At 37.6% G+C, this 17776-nt stretch overlaps 1 protein-coding gene across 1 annotated transcript in view; it reads left to right on the top strand.

The window, feature by feature from the left end:
• LOC135221821 (GTPase-activating Rap/Ran-GAP domain-like protein 3) overlaps positions 1-17776 on the top strand; it is a 967251-nt gene that overhangs the window by 935046 nt on the left and 14429 nt on the right. The window contains 2 exon segments of the mRNA XM_064259719.1: positions 2726-2824; positions 16823-16980. Of these exon segments, the coding sequence (XP_064115789.1) occupies positions 2726-2824; positions 16823-16980 (257 nt within the window).

Below are 17776 nucleotides of genomic sequence, written 5' to 3'. Positions count from 1 at the left end.
ACATTGATTAATGTGGGTTTTTAACGCGATATATTTCATGTAACGGATCTCCTGTAAATTGTTCGTGCTTCCTTGTCGAAATATCCCGACTTCTTCTCAACTCTTTAATATCCAATTATATAGATTTGTTTATTGGTCGATCTTTTATATCCTTTAGGAATTTTTCGTTGGACGAGTGGTTTTCGTGCTCTCGTGCTCAACTACCAATCCGATGGGCCGAAGTTCGACTCTCGGCTCGGCCAATGCGGAATCAGAGGAATTTATTTCTGGTGACAGAAATCCATTTCTCGATATATTGTGGTTCGGATCCCACAATAAGCTGTAGGTCCCGTTGCTAGGTGACCAATTGTTTCCTATAGCCACGTAAAAATATCCAATCCTTCGGGCCAGCCCTAGGAGAGCTGTTAATCAGCTCAGTTGTCTGGTAAAACTAAGATACACTTAACTTTATATCCTTTAGGTATGTTTTTGTAAGTCTCATGTCTCAGCAGCTCTGTTTTCTTCCCCTTCTCACATATTGGCATTTCTGTGAAAACCTGTTCAGTGAGTTGTAGCCACTGTGTCTTGATCCATATGAATTTGGGTACATTAGGGAAAGTAGCGTATACTGTGGCATTGATAAATGTGCATAGGAAATATAAAATGAACCAGCCTCTACACAATGGAATAAAGGTAGAGAAATAGTGGTATAAAATGCGGAATGTTGTTTAACGATGCCATAAAATGATTACTATTATTAGTATTATTATTATTCCTCCAAATTAGTTGCATCATTATTATAACATTTTCCCGTACTGTTGTTGGCGCACCTTTTTCCTAACCCGGCATCCGAATCAATTGGGAGCCATTTTCCCCAATTTTCCTCTGGGTTTATGGCACCAGCACGTCCAGGCGAATGATGCCGAAGGTGTGAGGCACTTGTTCTTTATTAGTGCAGCGTATTGGTGCGTTATTATTCCGGGTTGCTCGTTTTATTTGTTTTATGGTCGCTGGAAAGGTTCTCCCACATTTTGGTCGGCCTCTGGTTTCTTTCGCTTCTTCGGGCAAAACTAGTACTATAGTAGATTCACATCAACCGTGCATTTGACGTCTAGGCCAGTCCCTTACAACGCTCCTGATTGGCTGTTGATAAGGCAATCACAGGGCTGGAAACTCTGTCTCTCTAGAGAGCTCGCCTGAGGGATATGTCTTTCAGGAGAGGTGGAACATACATCCTGCCTATGAGAACTCTCTCGAGAGACTTGAGAGTTTCCAGCCCTGTGATTGCCCTATCAACAGCCAATCAGGAGCGTTGTAAGGGACTGGCCTAGACGTCAAATGCACGGTTGATGTGAATCTACTATAGTAGTGCACCCGCGGTTGTAATGCCATTTCTCGCGGTTGTAATGCCATTTCTTGAAGTACTACTGTCTGGTTCCCACCTCCTGAGTCATGGCCTTCGTTTTGTGAGCGTTGCTATAGTACACTTGAGATCTGTTGTATTTTTTTATGAGGCATCTTTGTCATTCCGTGTTGACGCATTTTAAAAGTTTCTTGTATCCAATGCCGTGATATTGAAAGCTGAAGGACAATGGTGTCATGCACTTATTCCCCCACCTCGCTTCTCTCTCTCTCTCTCTCTCTCTCTCTCTCTCTCTCTCTCCCCGTGTTTTGTGTTTTAATTGTTCAAACTAGAATGTGATAAAGCTCAGCAATTTCTCTTTTTAGAGCCGTGTGTGCTTTCATTGACAACCTGTACAGGGTGTCCATAAAGTCCCAGTACCATTACAAGTATTTCACACTTGCAATGGTACTAGGACTTTATGGACACCCTGTTGGTAGTCCTCCGCCTACTTGAATTACTGATAATTCCACGTTCGTAGCTGGAAAAGTGAGAATTTTGAGTGGTGCGTTACTTGGCAGGTAATGCCGTTTACTAAATGCCTCTTGCGGTAAGAGAAAGAAAAACATTATAATCACAACACGTCATGATTAATATGTTAACCAAAACACATTCCATTAAATCTGCTTTCCTGGGATTTTTGTTATTTGAACTTTTCTGTGATATGAGTGGGAACCAAAACTCGAAATTGAAGTGTTACACTTTTTTTTCTAGTTTCCGCCGTAAACTCGAGGGCAGAATGTTTTATCAGTTTTAGTTGAAGTTAATAAGGAATTTTAGAGCTCTTTACCTCCATTAATCCAACTTAGAGCTGGGGCTTGCTTGCGTCCGTCGCCATTGTTCTATACTTAAACCAGCTGATGAGAAGATTTATTGAAATTTATTATTAGTTACAGTCTTGGCACCAATACACATGGGGTTCTTTGTCAAGTGAATTCAAGACCTGTTTAGTTTTTACTCGAAGAACTTACTTTAGTATATTTACCTCACGCAGTGAACGCCTCAGTGGCGTGGTCGGTATGGTGTTGGCGCACCACCTCGGTGGCCGCGAGTTCGATTCTCGGGCATTCCATTGAAGTGTGAAAGATGTGTATTTCTGGTGATAGAAGTTCACTCTCGACGTGGTTCGGAAGTCACTTAAAGTTGTTGGTCCCGTTTCTGAATAACCACTGATTTCCATGCAAAGTAGAAACACCATACAAACAAACAAACCTCACGCAGAGTATTTGCGTTTTTATCTTTATTTAAGCATAATTATGCACCACTGCTGTTTATTTTATAACTGTTATGTATATTTATCTTTTGTTTGTCTAATTTAGATTAATTTGTTGAATTCTTTCACAGAGGGAGTCGCGCATCGCCCCATTTTCGACAAATCCGTTCAAGTGAAGCAGCTGAGTGTCGTGGAGGCCCACGGCATTTTACTTCTGCGTGTCGATAAAGGTAAGAAATGTCATATTGAAGGTACATATGTTTGATTGTGGGTATGTGTAATGCTATGTACATCTGTTCGAATGCTCCTACTTTTAAATTGATTTACTGTAAGACTCATGGCAAGAATATGAGACTCAGCAGTCAATGAAATAATAGAGGCCCTAGTCAGGAATATCCAGCACCCACAATGTGGAAGTCAGCAGTCATGAGGGCAAAAGAAAGCCATCCCTTTAGTTCCTTTTACTTTACCTCCTTTCACATTCTCTTGCTTCCATCTTACTTTCCACCCTCTCCTAACAGTTGATTCATAGTGCAACTGCTTTGAGGTTTTCCTCCTGTTACTAGTTCCTCGTTGGACGAATGGTTTACGTGCTCGCCTGCCGTTTCGGTAGTTGTGAGTTCGATTCCCCGCTCTGCCAACGTGGAATCAGATAATTTTGTTCCTAGTGATTAGAAGTTGATTTATGTGGTTTGGATACCACTTAAGCTGTAGGTCCCGTTGCTAGGTAACCAGTTGGTTCCTAGCCACGTAAAAATATCTCATATTTCGGGCCAGCCCTAGGAGGAGACCTGTGCATCAGCTCAGTGGTCTGGTTAAACTAAGATATACTTAATACTCCTCCTGTTACACCTTTCAAACCTACATGCTGTCAATTTCCGTTTCAGCGCTGAATGACCTCATAGGTCCTCCAGTGCTTAGTCTTTGGCCTTAATTCAATTCAGTTCCAGACTGGTATTGGTTTGTCATTGGTTTCAGTCACTCATTTTTTTCCTCCTTGCGCCCAACTCTGCTCGTTTATCCGAGTTTGGAACTAACATGAGAGAGTTTTTTGTCGCGTACTTTTTTCACAAATTAGTTGTGGAAGAAAAGGTAGACTAAGATGGTTCACACTTCTGACTTTGGTCAGAAAGGAGAGCGCTGATAAGTATTGGCTAAAAAACAGGGTAGCGAGAAGACCAGAAATCGTCTCTTCTCTTTATTCACAATAAGATTAATCTTATTGAAGCCCTGATGATGGGAAGTGTTTCTAAAGAGCGAAAATCTGTGTTAAGCATTTACTTTGTAATTGGTATCTTAACATTCCAAATGATCGTGTATAAAGTTAGAGTATAAGTGATAGATATATTATTATTATTATTATTATTATTATTATTATTATTATTATTATTGTTGTTGTTGTTGTTGTTTTTTTTTCTCATTGTTGCTTAAACTGGTGAGCAACACACTAAGGTTGACATCTCTCAATTGGGTAATAATCAAAGCGATTGGATTTTTATTGGTAAAAAATTCCAGTGGGGGTAGTCAAATTTTCGGGTATATGAGGTTTTTCAGACGAAACGTCGCGGCCCCACAAAAAGAATAGAAAAGAAAAAAATTTAATATCAATTCTACCTGCAATGAACTCTACGGGTTTTACTCGAAAATTTGACTACCCCCACTGGAATTTTTTACTAATAAAAATCCAATCTTCTTTGACTATTACCTAATTGAGATATGTCAACCTTCGGTGCGTTGCTCACCAGTTTAAGCAACAACGAGAAAACAATAATTAGAAAAATAGAGAAGAACTTTTATAAAAATAAATGCTGCTGAGGCAGCAATCACTTTTAATAAAACATGTTTAAAAGAGGGTTTACTTCCAGCATATTATTATTATTATTATTATTATTATTATTATATTATATTATTATTATTATTATTGTTGTTGTTGTTGTTGTTGTAAAAAAGTCGACGAGTTTTCAATGTTCTGACTGATACTAAGAGATGATGGATCGTTTAGTGTGAATATTGTGTTTCTATTGTCTTCTCGCTAATATGCATTTTTATTGTTGCCGGTAGACAAATTACTCTTCTCATTTTACGACATTGTGATATGATGTGCTTTATTTATAGTCCGGTGATCTCCTGTTTCTACTTTCTTCTAGCCCTTGATCTCGTTCACGCTGTATACCTCGAGGGGTTCCTTGCTAAAGGCACTGCTTTGTTTCAATCTGGGGATTTCACTAATCCTTCTCTCGCAGTGAGATGCGGTGCCTGGTTTGACTTTCTGACGGGTTCGATAGGACTGCCTGATCCTCTGGAATTGCATTTTGTTTCCAGCTATTGTTGCTATAGTAGATTCACATCACCCGTGCATTTGATATCTAGGCCCGTCCCTTACGACGCTCCTGATTGGCTGTTGATTAGCCAATCTTAGGGCTGGAAACTCTCAGTCTCTCCAGAGTTTACATGGCAGGATGTATGTTCCACCTCTCCCGAGGGATACGTCTTTTAAAAGTATCTCTCAGGAGAGGCGGAACAAACATCCTGCCCATGTGAACTCTCGAGAAAGACTGAGAGTCTCCAGTCCTGCGATTGACTTATCATCAACAGCCAATCAGGAGCGTCGTAAGGGACGGGCCTAGACATCAAATGCACAGGTGATGTGAATTTATTATAGTAGCTTATAGTTCTACAATTACTGTATGCTTTTGCCACTCCCCCTTCCCCCCAAATATAAACTTGAGGCACTTTTTTCATTTAATTCATATGCTTTTGGTATTGCATATTTTCTTTTTAACCGTTTTCACATTGAAAACGGCGGGGAATCAACATTAGCATCTCTGACGCCATGATGATTCATATGCGATCGAAAATACTTAGCGGAAGGAATTTAACCCAAAATTTAGTTTCGTGGAACTCTCAACCCAAGAGTAGTTCATAGAGGAAGACATTGTGAAAGCAAAGTGAATTTTCTGTCAGTAGGAAAATCAAAGAATGCACCAGTAAATTACAAAAAAAATGGCAAATGGTAATAATATTTCCTCTCATTTTAACAGTAAAGATAGTAGGAAAGTATGGAATAACAAAAGATAATGAAAAAGATTTGCGTAAAAGGGAACACAAAAGAGGAAAGAACATACGAATGAGAAACGATGCATTAGCTGCACATTGTTTGGGAACTGAAATCATAGCGTGAATTTCTAAGAGAGCAAATAAGCGTACAAAGGTAAATGTCTACAAAAAATTTCTTTTCAATTGTTAGAACAAAAAAATCATTTGGTTCATCCTTAACTTTATAAACTCACTACCTTTGGTAGCGAAGCGCCTCAGTGGCGTGGTCGGTTTGGTCTTGGCCTGCCACCTCGGTGGCTGCGAGTTCGATTCTCGGGCATTCCATTGAGGGGTTAGAGATGTGTATTTCTGGTGATAGAAGTTTACTCTCGACGTGGTTCGGAATTCACGTAAAGCCGTTAGTCCCGTTGCTGAATAATCACTGGTTCCATGCAACGTAAAAACACCATACAAATACACACACGTCTCAAAGACCTCAAGAGAAGGATTGCTGGAAATCCACAGGTTGAAGCGAGGCCAAAGGATTAGCGAGGACCACGTGGAGGTAGACAAAAAGATTTATGTGAGCAGGATGTCACGGGAATGAAAAGTCATACCTCTCAGACACACTGAAGACGATATCGGCATCCACCGTAAGAGGGAACTGTACACCACATCGGCAATTCTTTTTTCAGGCATTTTAATGTATTTTCGTAACATGAACCGAAAATTTCACGTTACGGTATAAAAGAGACCAGCCATTTTTAATGAACGCTATATGGGAAAAGCAAATTAAAACCCCCCATTCCTTTCTTCTAGTCTCGTTTTCTCTGTTTTTTATATTTAATTTCTTTTATAATTAATAGGCATATAGTATATATTTACGTATTTTGTTGGCTTTAATAGGTAAGAAAAAATTGATCTTATTAGCATCACTTGATAAACTCACAACAGCTCGATGTTTATTGTACTTATATATTCAGTGCAATGCATAGGAGTTGAATGGCCTTATGTCTGACACGTGGGCAATCAGTACTTTAAGAGTGATGTTATTACACCTCTTTTACTTCCTGTCCAATCCCTCTAACTATTACTTTTCTAAGAAAAATATAATATTAGTAAATGATATAGTAGTTACAACAGGTTTTATTCTTGGTTAGATATGATTCGGTTAGTGGATATAGATATTTGTAACGAGATTGCTTGAGAGAAAGGACAACTCGAATGTCTTATCCATCAAATCCCGGAAGATTGAGAATGTGAGAGATTGAGCGAGGAAAAAAATTGGTCATGGCTCTTCAGGAGATGATAAACCCAGCTGTTCTGGTAAAGTACAGGGCTTCAGGAGGCGACAAATCATGGTTTAGATCCACAAAGTGCGGCAGTAGCGGAAAAGGCTACTGTGGGTATAGAAAATGGGAGATTTCGTGTCCTGACTGGAACTGACCGCGGAACAGGAGAAAACTGTCTCATTCGTCTCAAAAGGTTTGTCATTTGTGGATGAACAGCGTAGCAGTAGCGCCGTTGTTTTAGTGGAGAAAAACAAAAAAGTGGTAAGGCCTGTAAAGTAATGAACCCCAAAGTGAAAAAAATTAAACGCTCGAAGGTAAATGCGTTTGTTTATTGATTACCAGTATCGGGCGAATTATCCATAACTTGCTGTTTTGAAGAATAATAGTTTCCAAGTCTTTTAATTTATACGTTTTCTACGATTTTAAAGAACACCTCTACACTCAGTATATCTGTATTGACACTGACAGGCCCAAACTACCATAAAAAAGAACAATACTACCAAATGTATAGCATGAATTTTTAATATAAACTCACCTGGTTAAACTGTCGTTTTAACTAACGAAGTAATAGGCTGCTTTAAAGGCAGCGAAATGTTTTAAGTAAAAGATGAAGAGAACTGCCGTTACCATGGTTACTGTTGCTGTTATCGAGAATTTGTCTTTATTTAGCTATCCAGGTTGAATTGGTAAAGGATATTTATCGATTATATTCAGCTCTTGAACCGGCTCCTTTGAGTGGGGCTGCAGTAATTGTGTGACTTGTAAATCTATAGAAGTCCAACTACTTAACGTTCAACTTTGATAGCTTATTCTGTAGAGTTATGTTTTCGGAACTTCCAATCTTTTTGAGGATTTATTCTGTATGCGTTTCTCATAGTGCGGGGCAGCTTTGACGCGGATTATTGCATTGGATTCTCTTTTATATATTATTCAACTCTGTGAAGGCTTATTCTTTAGAAATGGGTTTTATTACCCTCCTGGTTGTTTGTGTTTTTTTTTTTAATCGTTACTTTTGCTCCCAGGAGCCACTTTTTCTTTTCATTTCTAAAGGGGTTTTGTATTCTTAAGGAATGGCTTGGTTTTGATGCTTCGTTTGTGATTGCACAGTATGTTTTTGCTGAAAGAGAGAGAGAAATTTAAAATTAACCGACAGAGACATAGAAAGAGAGAGAGAGAGAGAGAGAGAGAGAGAGAGAGAGAGAGAGAGAGAGAGAGAGAGGACTAATGTCTGCAAACGCAGACAGAGAGAAAAGGGGGGAAGGAATAAAAGGTAACTTACAGAGACATAGAAAGAGAGCAGACTTGGAGAGAGAGAGAGAGAGAGAGAGGAGGAGGAGGACTAATGTCTGCAGACAGATAGAGGAGAGAGAGAGAGGGAGGACCAATGTCTGCAGAGAGAGAGAGAGAGAGAGAGAGAGAGAGAGAGAGAGAGAGAGAGAGAGAGAGAGGCCGCAGGATTTGGAAGGGGCGATGATGCCAGGTGGGGGAAGCATATCAGCTTTACTCCGTGTCGGCGCAGCAAAGCACATAACGCGTCTGTTATTTGCGTAAAGAACAGCCTGAACTTGTTATTGGTTTTTTAAAGGTCATCACAAAATGGATGGGATTGTTACCGAACATTTTCGGTGTGTGGGATGATCCTCCTCCTCCCCAACTCCTCATTCCTGAGGAAGGGAGCCGTGACGTCATTAGTTTGACGGTAATTCGTCATCGTGAGTTGCCTCAGTCATTGACCAATATCTTTGCAACTTATTCGCTATGATGTCACTGGAGGCTTATCTGGAAATTATGAATATCACTGATAGTAGCCTCTCTCTCTCTCTCTCTCTCTCTCTCTCTCTCTCTCTCTTCTCTCTCTCTCTCTCTCTCTCCAAGTCTGTTCTCTTTCTATATCTGTCAGTTAGCTTTTATTTTCCCCCTTTCTCTCTCTCTCTCTCTCTCTCTCTGTGCTAATTGGACTTCACCACCACCACTGGTGGTCTTAATTCATCCGTGCACAAACTGACTGCAATCAAGTAGCGCCTTTTTAGCCGCACCGCACTTCACAAACCCCGTTTTTTTTCACTTGCCCTCCCATGGCACTGGTCTCCCTTGCCTTCCGGTTCTTGTCCTACCTTCCACTTACCTCCCTTACCTCTCACTTTTCTACCTACCTTCCACTTCATCCCTTTACCTCTTCCCTCTTTTCTTCTTGCCCTCCACTTCTCGACCAAAACTTCCATCTGTGTCCCGGCAAATATTTCTCGTTTTTTATGATCCCCTTTTTTGTTTCACAGTGAATGGATTTTCTTGTCTTTCGCGTCCTTCGGCATTTGTGATTAATGAAATTATTTTTTTGTAGGCTACCAGGTAAGAGGAAGACCGTATGAAACCAGTTTTGTGCAACAGCAGTTACCCACGTTCTTAGACAAAGGACGAGAGAGACAGAGAAACAAAAATCTCTAGACAAACAAAAATCCCTTTTGGTGGTCACGGTTAAAGGCATCTTAACTAAATCCCCAGAATAATAGGTTAATTATTGTGTATTCGTTGATGCAGTAGTATAAGTTACAGCAAAGTCCTTTTTTTCTTTTCTCCGACTTGCGTTACTATGCTGTGCCTCAGTGGCATGGTTGGTATGGTGTTGGCGTTCCACCTCGGTGGTCGCGGGTTCTATTCTCGGCCATTCCATTTAGGAGTGAGATATGTGTATTTCTGGTGATAGAAGTTCACTCTTAACGTGGTTCGAAAGTCACATAAAGCCGTTGGTCCCGTTGCTGAATAACCACTGGTTCCATGCAACGTAAAAGCACCATACAAACAAAATTCTACTCTGTACCATGGTCATTTGTCGAAATTCTGTTGCAAAAATCATCTCTTTAATAATACAACGCTTCACTTCATTCGGGATTGTGTCATTTTGTATATCTGTGTTAGTTAGGGAGTTGCATCATTTATCGACATTTATGAATTACGAATTGGCTATTTATAAAATTTAATAGCAAAGAAACAATGAAGAATTCCATTGGAAATATTGAAAATACTGGAAAATTATTTGTGAACATTTATTTAATGTATATATATATATATAATATATATATATATATATATATATATATATATATATATATATATATGATATATATATATATGAAAGTACATTTAGAAACAGAAATCCAAAATTAAAATCTTACCATTTTTTACACAGTTCATTTTGTCTGTATATTAAGGAGTGGTTTTCATTCTGAATTCTAGTTTTCCATCAGTACTTGTCTGTGCTTTTCTATATATTATGGAGTGTAGTTCCATTGCAAATGTAGTGTGACCCTAAAGAAAGCCATTAATTAAGCCTCAAACTTCTGTCAGCTGTTCCACTGTAAATCTAATGTGGCCCAGAAGAAAGTCATTGGTTAAGGCTCAAACATCTATCAGTTGTTCCACTGTAAATCTAGTGTAGCCCTGAAGAAGGCCAGAGTTAATTACTGAAACAGCTGTCGGCTTGGAAATGTATAATGTTGAGCTTCATAGTAGCAGTTTTTGTTATTTCCCTTGAATAGTATAGCTTAAATTATTAAAAGTCCTGAAGATTGTAAGTGTTGCCAGATAGTACTTCCAGCTATGTGCAATAATGACTCCTTATGTATTAAGGACAAACCTAGTTGATCAGTCTGATGAGAGTGCGGGTACTGGGTACTGAAATACTGCAGTAGGTGCCAGTGCTCGATCTGGTCTACTTGGCTCAAAATCTATAATCCAATCTAATGAGATTTGACTCATGTGATTCGATGCTCAGGTATAATTATTTGATCTGAGTTCTGTGAAAAATTTGCTTGGCAAGTTAATGATGGACTTCAGACTTGATTCTTGACTGTGTGTGGGTGTTCTGAATCAAGATTACAGTGATAGTGTGAGAATTGTCCTGTAATTTTGGTACCTACACATTTTAAACGTATTATTCCGGAGCAAATCAACCCAGCTTTGGACAGAATTCCCACGTTATCTTTAAAATATGTTCAGATTCCAATGATCGGACAAATAGAAATATAACCCAGGTACTCGAAGGACACGACTCAGAGCATGTCCAAACGCGTGGATGTAATTGATCTTGTGGTTTATGGCGACTCTGAAAGCACCATCTTATTTTGCTCGATTTGATGCATCTGGGTAAGCGGGTTCTGCTTTGACAAAATAATGATGTCTCTGGAACTTGTTCCTTCGAGGAAGGGTTTTACTTTTTCGAATTTCCATCTGCAAAAATGAGTCGAGCAATATCAGAGGCTTGAGGTGGAATAAGAATATCAGCAATACCGACGTAGCCCTTCGCGCTGTGAAGATTTATGATAATAATAATAATAATAATAATAATAATAATAATAATAATAATAATAATAATAATAGTAATAATTTTCTTATATTGGTGTGCTTACGTTATTCCACAACACAGTTAAAATCGCATCCATATTAAACGTTATTCTCCCCTCGTGAACCATTAATCAGGTTTTGTAAAATCCTGTGATGGCGGGTGTCTAAACAGAGTAACTTCCCCTTTCATTAAGAGGGATATAAATAGTGTGTCTAGTTTACACGCAAATTAAGGGAGTCGTTTGCATACGGTATGGTTCACTTCATTACTGTAGTGATCCTATGCTCGCTCGACTTATTCAGCAGTTATTACTGACACACGTCTATATTATTTGTTGTTAAGTTCAGAGTATTTGGATTATGTTTATCCTATGTGCATAAACATACACACACATCAAGTGCGTTATTGATAAATAGATGTATAAAAATGAAAATAAGTAAAACTATTAATATATAAATATATATATATATATATATTATATATATATATATATATATATATATATATATATATATATATATATATATATATATATATATATATATATATATATATATATATATAGTAATTTCACATCATGTGCGACATTGATAAATAGATGTATAAAATGAAAATGAGTAAAACTATATTAAAATAGATATATACTATATTATATATATATATATATATATATATATATATATATATATATATATATTTACTATTTATAGTTTTACTTACTTTAGTTCTTATGCATGAATTTATCAGTAACAATGGTGCATCACAGTTAGGTTAATTTCTGTTATATCTAAACCCAGCTTAATTTTTATGTAGTATCTAAACCTTCTTTAAACTATTTTGCATTTACAGCCGTACTCGAGAGCTATGCACGTAAATACACAACACTTAATACTACGAATGTACATAAAATTTCCAATAACTTTAAAGAAGTTTTGAAACGCTGGAAATTTCGCTCTTTTAAAGAAATGATATTGATTGAAAGAGTTGAAAATTTGTATGACTGCCTTCTTGAGAGCTGGTAATACTTACAGCCATCCCAAATACGGATAAAAGAGAAGGGTCGAGACTAGAGTTACCGTCCAACACATGAGAATCTAATCACATGAGCAGTTTGAAATAAATCTATAGAGTTCATTTCAAGCTACAATGACACGTGATAGAGGCCGAGAGCCAAGAGTAAAATAGGCGCAAAAACCATTTCGTGTGAAGTTTTTCTACCGTAATATGTTGGAAGGTTTTAGTTGTTACCTAAACCAAAGGCTCAGTTCTCAGGTCGTAAATTTAGTCATTGCAATGGGATCTGATGCCGTGGTTTGTTTGTTTGTTTGTATGGTGTTTTTACGTTGCATGGAACCAGTGGTTATTCAGCAACGGGACCAACGGCTCTACGTGACTTCCGAACCACGTCGAGAGTGAACTTCTATCACCAGAAATACACATCTCTCACACCTCGGTGGATTATGCAGGTCGACAACGAACGCCCCTATCTATTCCAGCCAAACGCAACCTCAGAGAAGGGGAGAGTTCTGAATGGCGTCTAACCTCAAAAGAAGCTACAGACCAGCGATTATAGGAACCATTAGAAGTGGAGACATATGGAGCGACTTTCACGGTGATCATGAATCACTTTACGATCCTCGCTTTGCCTAAGAGATAAATCTCATTACCGTATCACCCGCTCTCTTGGCTCTCGGGCATAAGTATTTTGTTCCACTGCTACTCTTCTTGTGACCAGATAGCTGTCGCATAAAACATGGGAGGAAATCAATCCCAGCATGAAGCCACGGCAGCACCTCAATGGCGTGGTCGGTATGGTGTTGGCGTGCCACCTCGGTAGTCGCGAGTTCGATTCTCGGGCATTCCACTGAGGAGTGAGAGATGTGTATTTCTGGTGATAGAAGTTCACTCTCGACGTGGTTCGGAAGTCACGTAAAGCCGTTGGTCCCGTTGCTGAATAACCACTGGTTCCATGCAACGTAAAAACACCTTACAAACAAACAAACAAAAACAAAGACCTTCTGCATACGGAAATCGAATAGTGTATTGGGATTTCCCAAAGATTTTGTCTTACATTCTTACATTCACAAATTTGGTGCCGATGCGCTCTTGATTTTTTTTTTTTTTTTTTTTTTTTTTTTTTTTTTTACGGGGACATTGTCGTCTGTGGCATCTTACCTGGCAGACTAGTGACATTTCAAGACCTGTGCCATATAAATGTCTGGACATTTTGAAAAATAACCTGAAGACACGAAAATGGATGACCTCCGGGTAATATGATGAACTGCGCACATGGCTTTCGTATTTATTCCCAGAAAATACTTGTATGACCTCCCTTTCACTACAAGCAATCGACCGGGTGATCTTTTTTCGGCTTCTCCCCAATAACCTCCTTTCAGGTCTCCCTCCCCCGCCGTACCTGAACTCCATCTCCCCTCTCTCTCTCATTAGAGTAATTGGGGCAGAATTCCAAAGTTTCTCCGCGAGTTTTGTGTACACCATTTGGATAACTAAAAGAAAATTGTTTAAAAAATAAACCATGATTTTTCTTTAATGGGTTTTTTATTTTATTTTTTTGCTCAATTGATTCTTCCTGGTGAGCGGTTGTTATATATACATGTATATACATTTATATATATATATATATATATATATATATATATATTATATATACATATATCTATATATATGTATATATATATATATATATATATAATATATATATAGTATATATTGATATATATATTATATATGTATATATATATATAATATATATATATAGTATATGTATATATAATATATATATATATATATATATATATATGTATATATATATATATATATATATATATATATATATATGTGTGTGTGTGTGTGTGTGTGTGTGTGTGTGTGTGTGTGTGTGTACACCATTTGGATAGCTAAAAGAAAATTGTTTCAAAAATGAACCAAGATTTTTCTTTAATGGGGGTTTTTTTTTTTTTATTTTTTTTTTTTTTGCTCAATTGATTCTTCCTGGTGAGCTGTTCTTATATATACATGTATATAAATGTGATATATTGTATAGTATATATGTATATATATATGTATATATTTATATATATAAGATGATGGGAATTTAAACTATAACATTCATTATAAGATACTCACAATACAAAAAGGGTTACAAGAGTCGGTCTTTTATGACCAACAAATTATCGCAGCAGTAGGAGGACTCTCTCTCTCTCTCTCTCTCTCTCTCTCTCTCTCTCTCTCTCTCTCTCTCTCTCTCTCTTCTCTCTTTTATGGGCCGAAGATGGTAAACAGTCAACGAAATACAAAATGCATGAAGACTGAACTTCTCTACTGCGTTTAGATTCAAAGTAATGAATAAGACAGAGCTTTTTTTTTTCTCTCTCATTACCTGAACTCACGAAAGTAAGTGTATTGATTGGCATCGCTATCAGTAAGTGTTGGAACCAAAATCTTAGCACGCTTTTATTACTTTAAATGGTAAGCGGGTAGCACCGGGAAAACTTGGAATTACTTGAATAAAAACTCTTTATGAAGGAAATTCATTCTCATGCACTGTTACCGGGAAAACTAGGTATTTAAAGGTTTTTTAAAGATTCAAAGTTTATTCAAAATCTTAAACTAAGCAAGTACTGAACTTATGACAAATCAGCTGTTGGGTATATGGATGCATATTATGTGTATGCGCACATATAATTTAGAAGGTGTGTATGCGCACATATAATTTAGGTGTGTATGAATTATTAAATAGATTGTCAGAACAAATATGTAATGTAATTTGAGGTGCTCTGAGAATTGGCAAGGTGGGAAGGGGAGACAGCAAAAGTCACGAGAGCAAAGACGGGAGCAGACCCATAAGCTTTGTTTGGCGCGTTATTTTTAGGCATCGTTACGTATTTTTCGTAGTATTCATTCACATCCAGTCTCTCTCTCTCTCTCTATCTCTCTGGCTGCCGTAAATTATCACACTCAAATCCCAATAGCCAGAATTTGCATGGCCTTACACCAGTCTCGGCCATTTGCATACAAACTGCGCCGTTGATCAGAGGTTCTCAGTCATAGGCGGTTTTCTTCTCCCTCAATATTCCCGGTCCACTCTTCCGGCTGGAGGAGCTCTTTCAGAATCCGGGCTACGTCTGGAGAAAGGAAAACGTCGGGGGCTTTGTAAACAAGCGTCAGCAAACTTTACGGCGTAAAAGAAGGGTTTGAGAGCCAATGGAGTAAGAGGGAGGTCTCTGCGGGAACCTCGTAGTTTTGGAGACCTCACGATGACAAATTGCTCAGTTCAGATTCGAATGGATGGACCCGGCGCGGTGGCCGGATCTGAAGATACTTGGAAGTTCGTGATGTCTCTGCCAAAGCATTTTTTTATTTTTCTTTTACATCTACGATGCCTTGTTATCTCATTTAACCCTCAGTATTCAGAAGGGTCATGCTATGATTCACAAAATAACTTTAGACAAATCTGGAAAGTCTTTACAAGAGGCAGTAGGCCATAATGAGGTCAGAAATCAAAGGGTAGTAAAGGTAGTATGGTTCGGTTCAGGAATTGTTTTGACGGTGTCTTCTCTTAGCCCTTTAAGGCGGGAGTTTTTATTCTTTGGTGATATTTCGGTGAGAATTCTGACGCTTACTTTTCTCGGGAGGCAACTTCATTCGCTAACAGTCATGAAAGTTTCGCTATTTTCAAGTAGCGCCTCAGTGGCGTGGTTGGTATGGTGTTGTCGTCTCACCTCGGTGTTCGCGAGTTCGATTCTCGGCCGTTCCATTGAGGAGTGAGAGATGTGTATTTCTGGTGATAGAAGTTCACTCTCGACGTGGTTCGGAAGTCACGTAAAGCCGTTGGTCCCGTTGCTGAATAACCACTGGTTCCATGCAACGTAAAAACACCATACAAGCAAGCTCTTTTCAAGTATTTTATCTTTTTACACTCGTATTTAACACCCATTGCTTTATTTAATATTGAACAACTATTGGTAACCTATTCAATTTATTGCATTGGGAAATTTAGATATATAAAAAATTTATTTGAGGAATAGTAACACTATTTAGGTATAAATAAGAAGGTATTTTTCTTTTTGTAAGAGTTTGCCCTCTGTATATCTAAAAATTACCTGAAATGACAGATTGAAACTAAAATACTTTGTAATCTCAAGAGACAGTATCCTTATGATAATCAGCAACGATTGACAAATGTCCGTAAGGTACACACATTTATTCAGGTAAGTATTCACAAGGTAGGCCTATATATACACACACATACACACGTGCATCCAGACTAAGCCATTTTTAAATGCAGTTTGCTTTACGAAGCAAGCTTCTCTACAGAAAAGAATGGTCACGTGTGATAAAAAGCTTACTGTCTTCTTTACTTCACTATCACGTTGTATTACATTATCAAAGCTTCCTAATTCTTGGTTTTAGGATGGTTTACAACAAAATGCTGATAAAAATGATAATTATAATCTTACCACTTTCATTGGGTGCTACTATGTTCTACAGTACGTAGTACCAGGTTACGTAAATGCCGTGATTCACTTTCTCCTCAGGTCGTGACAGTAAGATCCACGTGTTCAGATTATCCGACTTCGAGTGTGACGATGATCGACTCCGAGCGAAAGCAGACTTGAAGGACCACCGCCTCGAGAGGACTAAAGGGTGTCATCTCTACGCCATTTCAAGACCCGGTGGTTCGCACTTGAGAATGGTAGGTCCTTAGATAGGTCGAGGGGGGAGGCAGCTGATCTGCGATTCTTTAGTGATCCTTGAGGTTGGGAGATATGTGTACGTGCCTATATATATATATAATATATATATATATATATATATATATATATATATATATATATATATATGTGTGTGTGTGTGTGTGTGTATATATATATATATATATATATATATATATATATATATATATATATATATATATATATAGTCTCAGTAATTGGGCGGCTACTTGCAAATCTTAGCTTAATGGTAAGACCGAACATTCTTTATTAAACGAGCTTTCAAAGTATCACTGAAATTACAATAAAGGAATTGTCTTTATGTATGTATGTATGTATGTATGTGTGTATATATATATATATATATATATATATATATATATATATATATATATACACACACATACATACATACATATATAAAGACAATTCCTTTTATTGTAATTTCAGTGATACTTTGAAAGCTCGTTTAATAAAGAATGTTCGGTCTTACCATTAAGCTAAGATTTGCAAGTAGCCGCCCAATTACTGAGACTATATATATATAATAATATAATATGTATATATATATATATATATTATTCTTATATATTATTATAGTCTCAGTAATTTGGGCGGGTCTACTTGCAAATTCTTAGCTTTAAATGGGTAAATACCGAACATTCTTTTTGGTAAACGAGCTTTCCAAAGTATCACTGAAATTACAATAAACAAGGAACTTTGTTTCTTTATAATACCTAATATTCTATCTATATATAGTATATAAGATCTATATAT

This window comes from Macrobrachium nipponense, chromosome 3, assembly GCF_015104395.2.
Source record: "Macrobrachium nipponense isolate FS-2020 chromosome 3, ASM1510439v2, whole genome shotgun sequence".
NCBI classification, from domain to species: Eukaryota; Metazoa; Arthropoda; class Malacostraca; order Decapoda; family Palaemonidae; genus Macrobrachium; species Macrobrachium nipponense.
The sequence above is the reverse complement of the archived record's forward strand: the minus strand, read 5'-3'. Positions and strand labels throughout refer to the sequence as shown.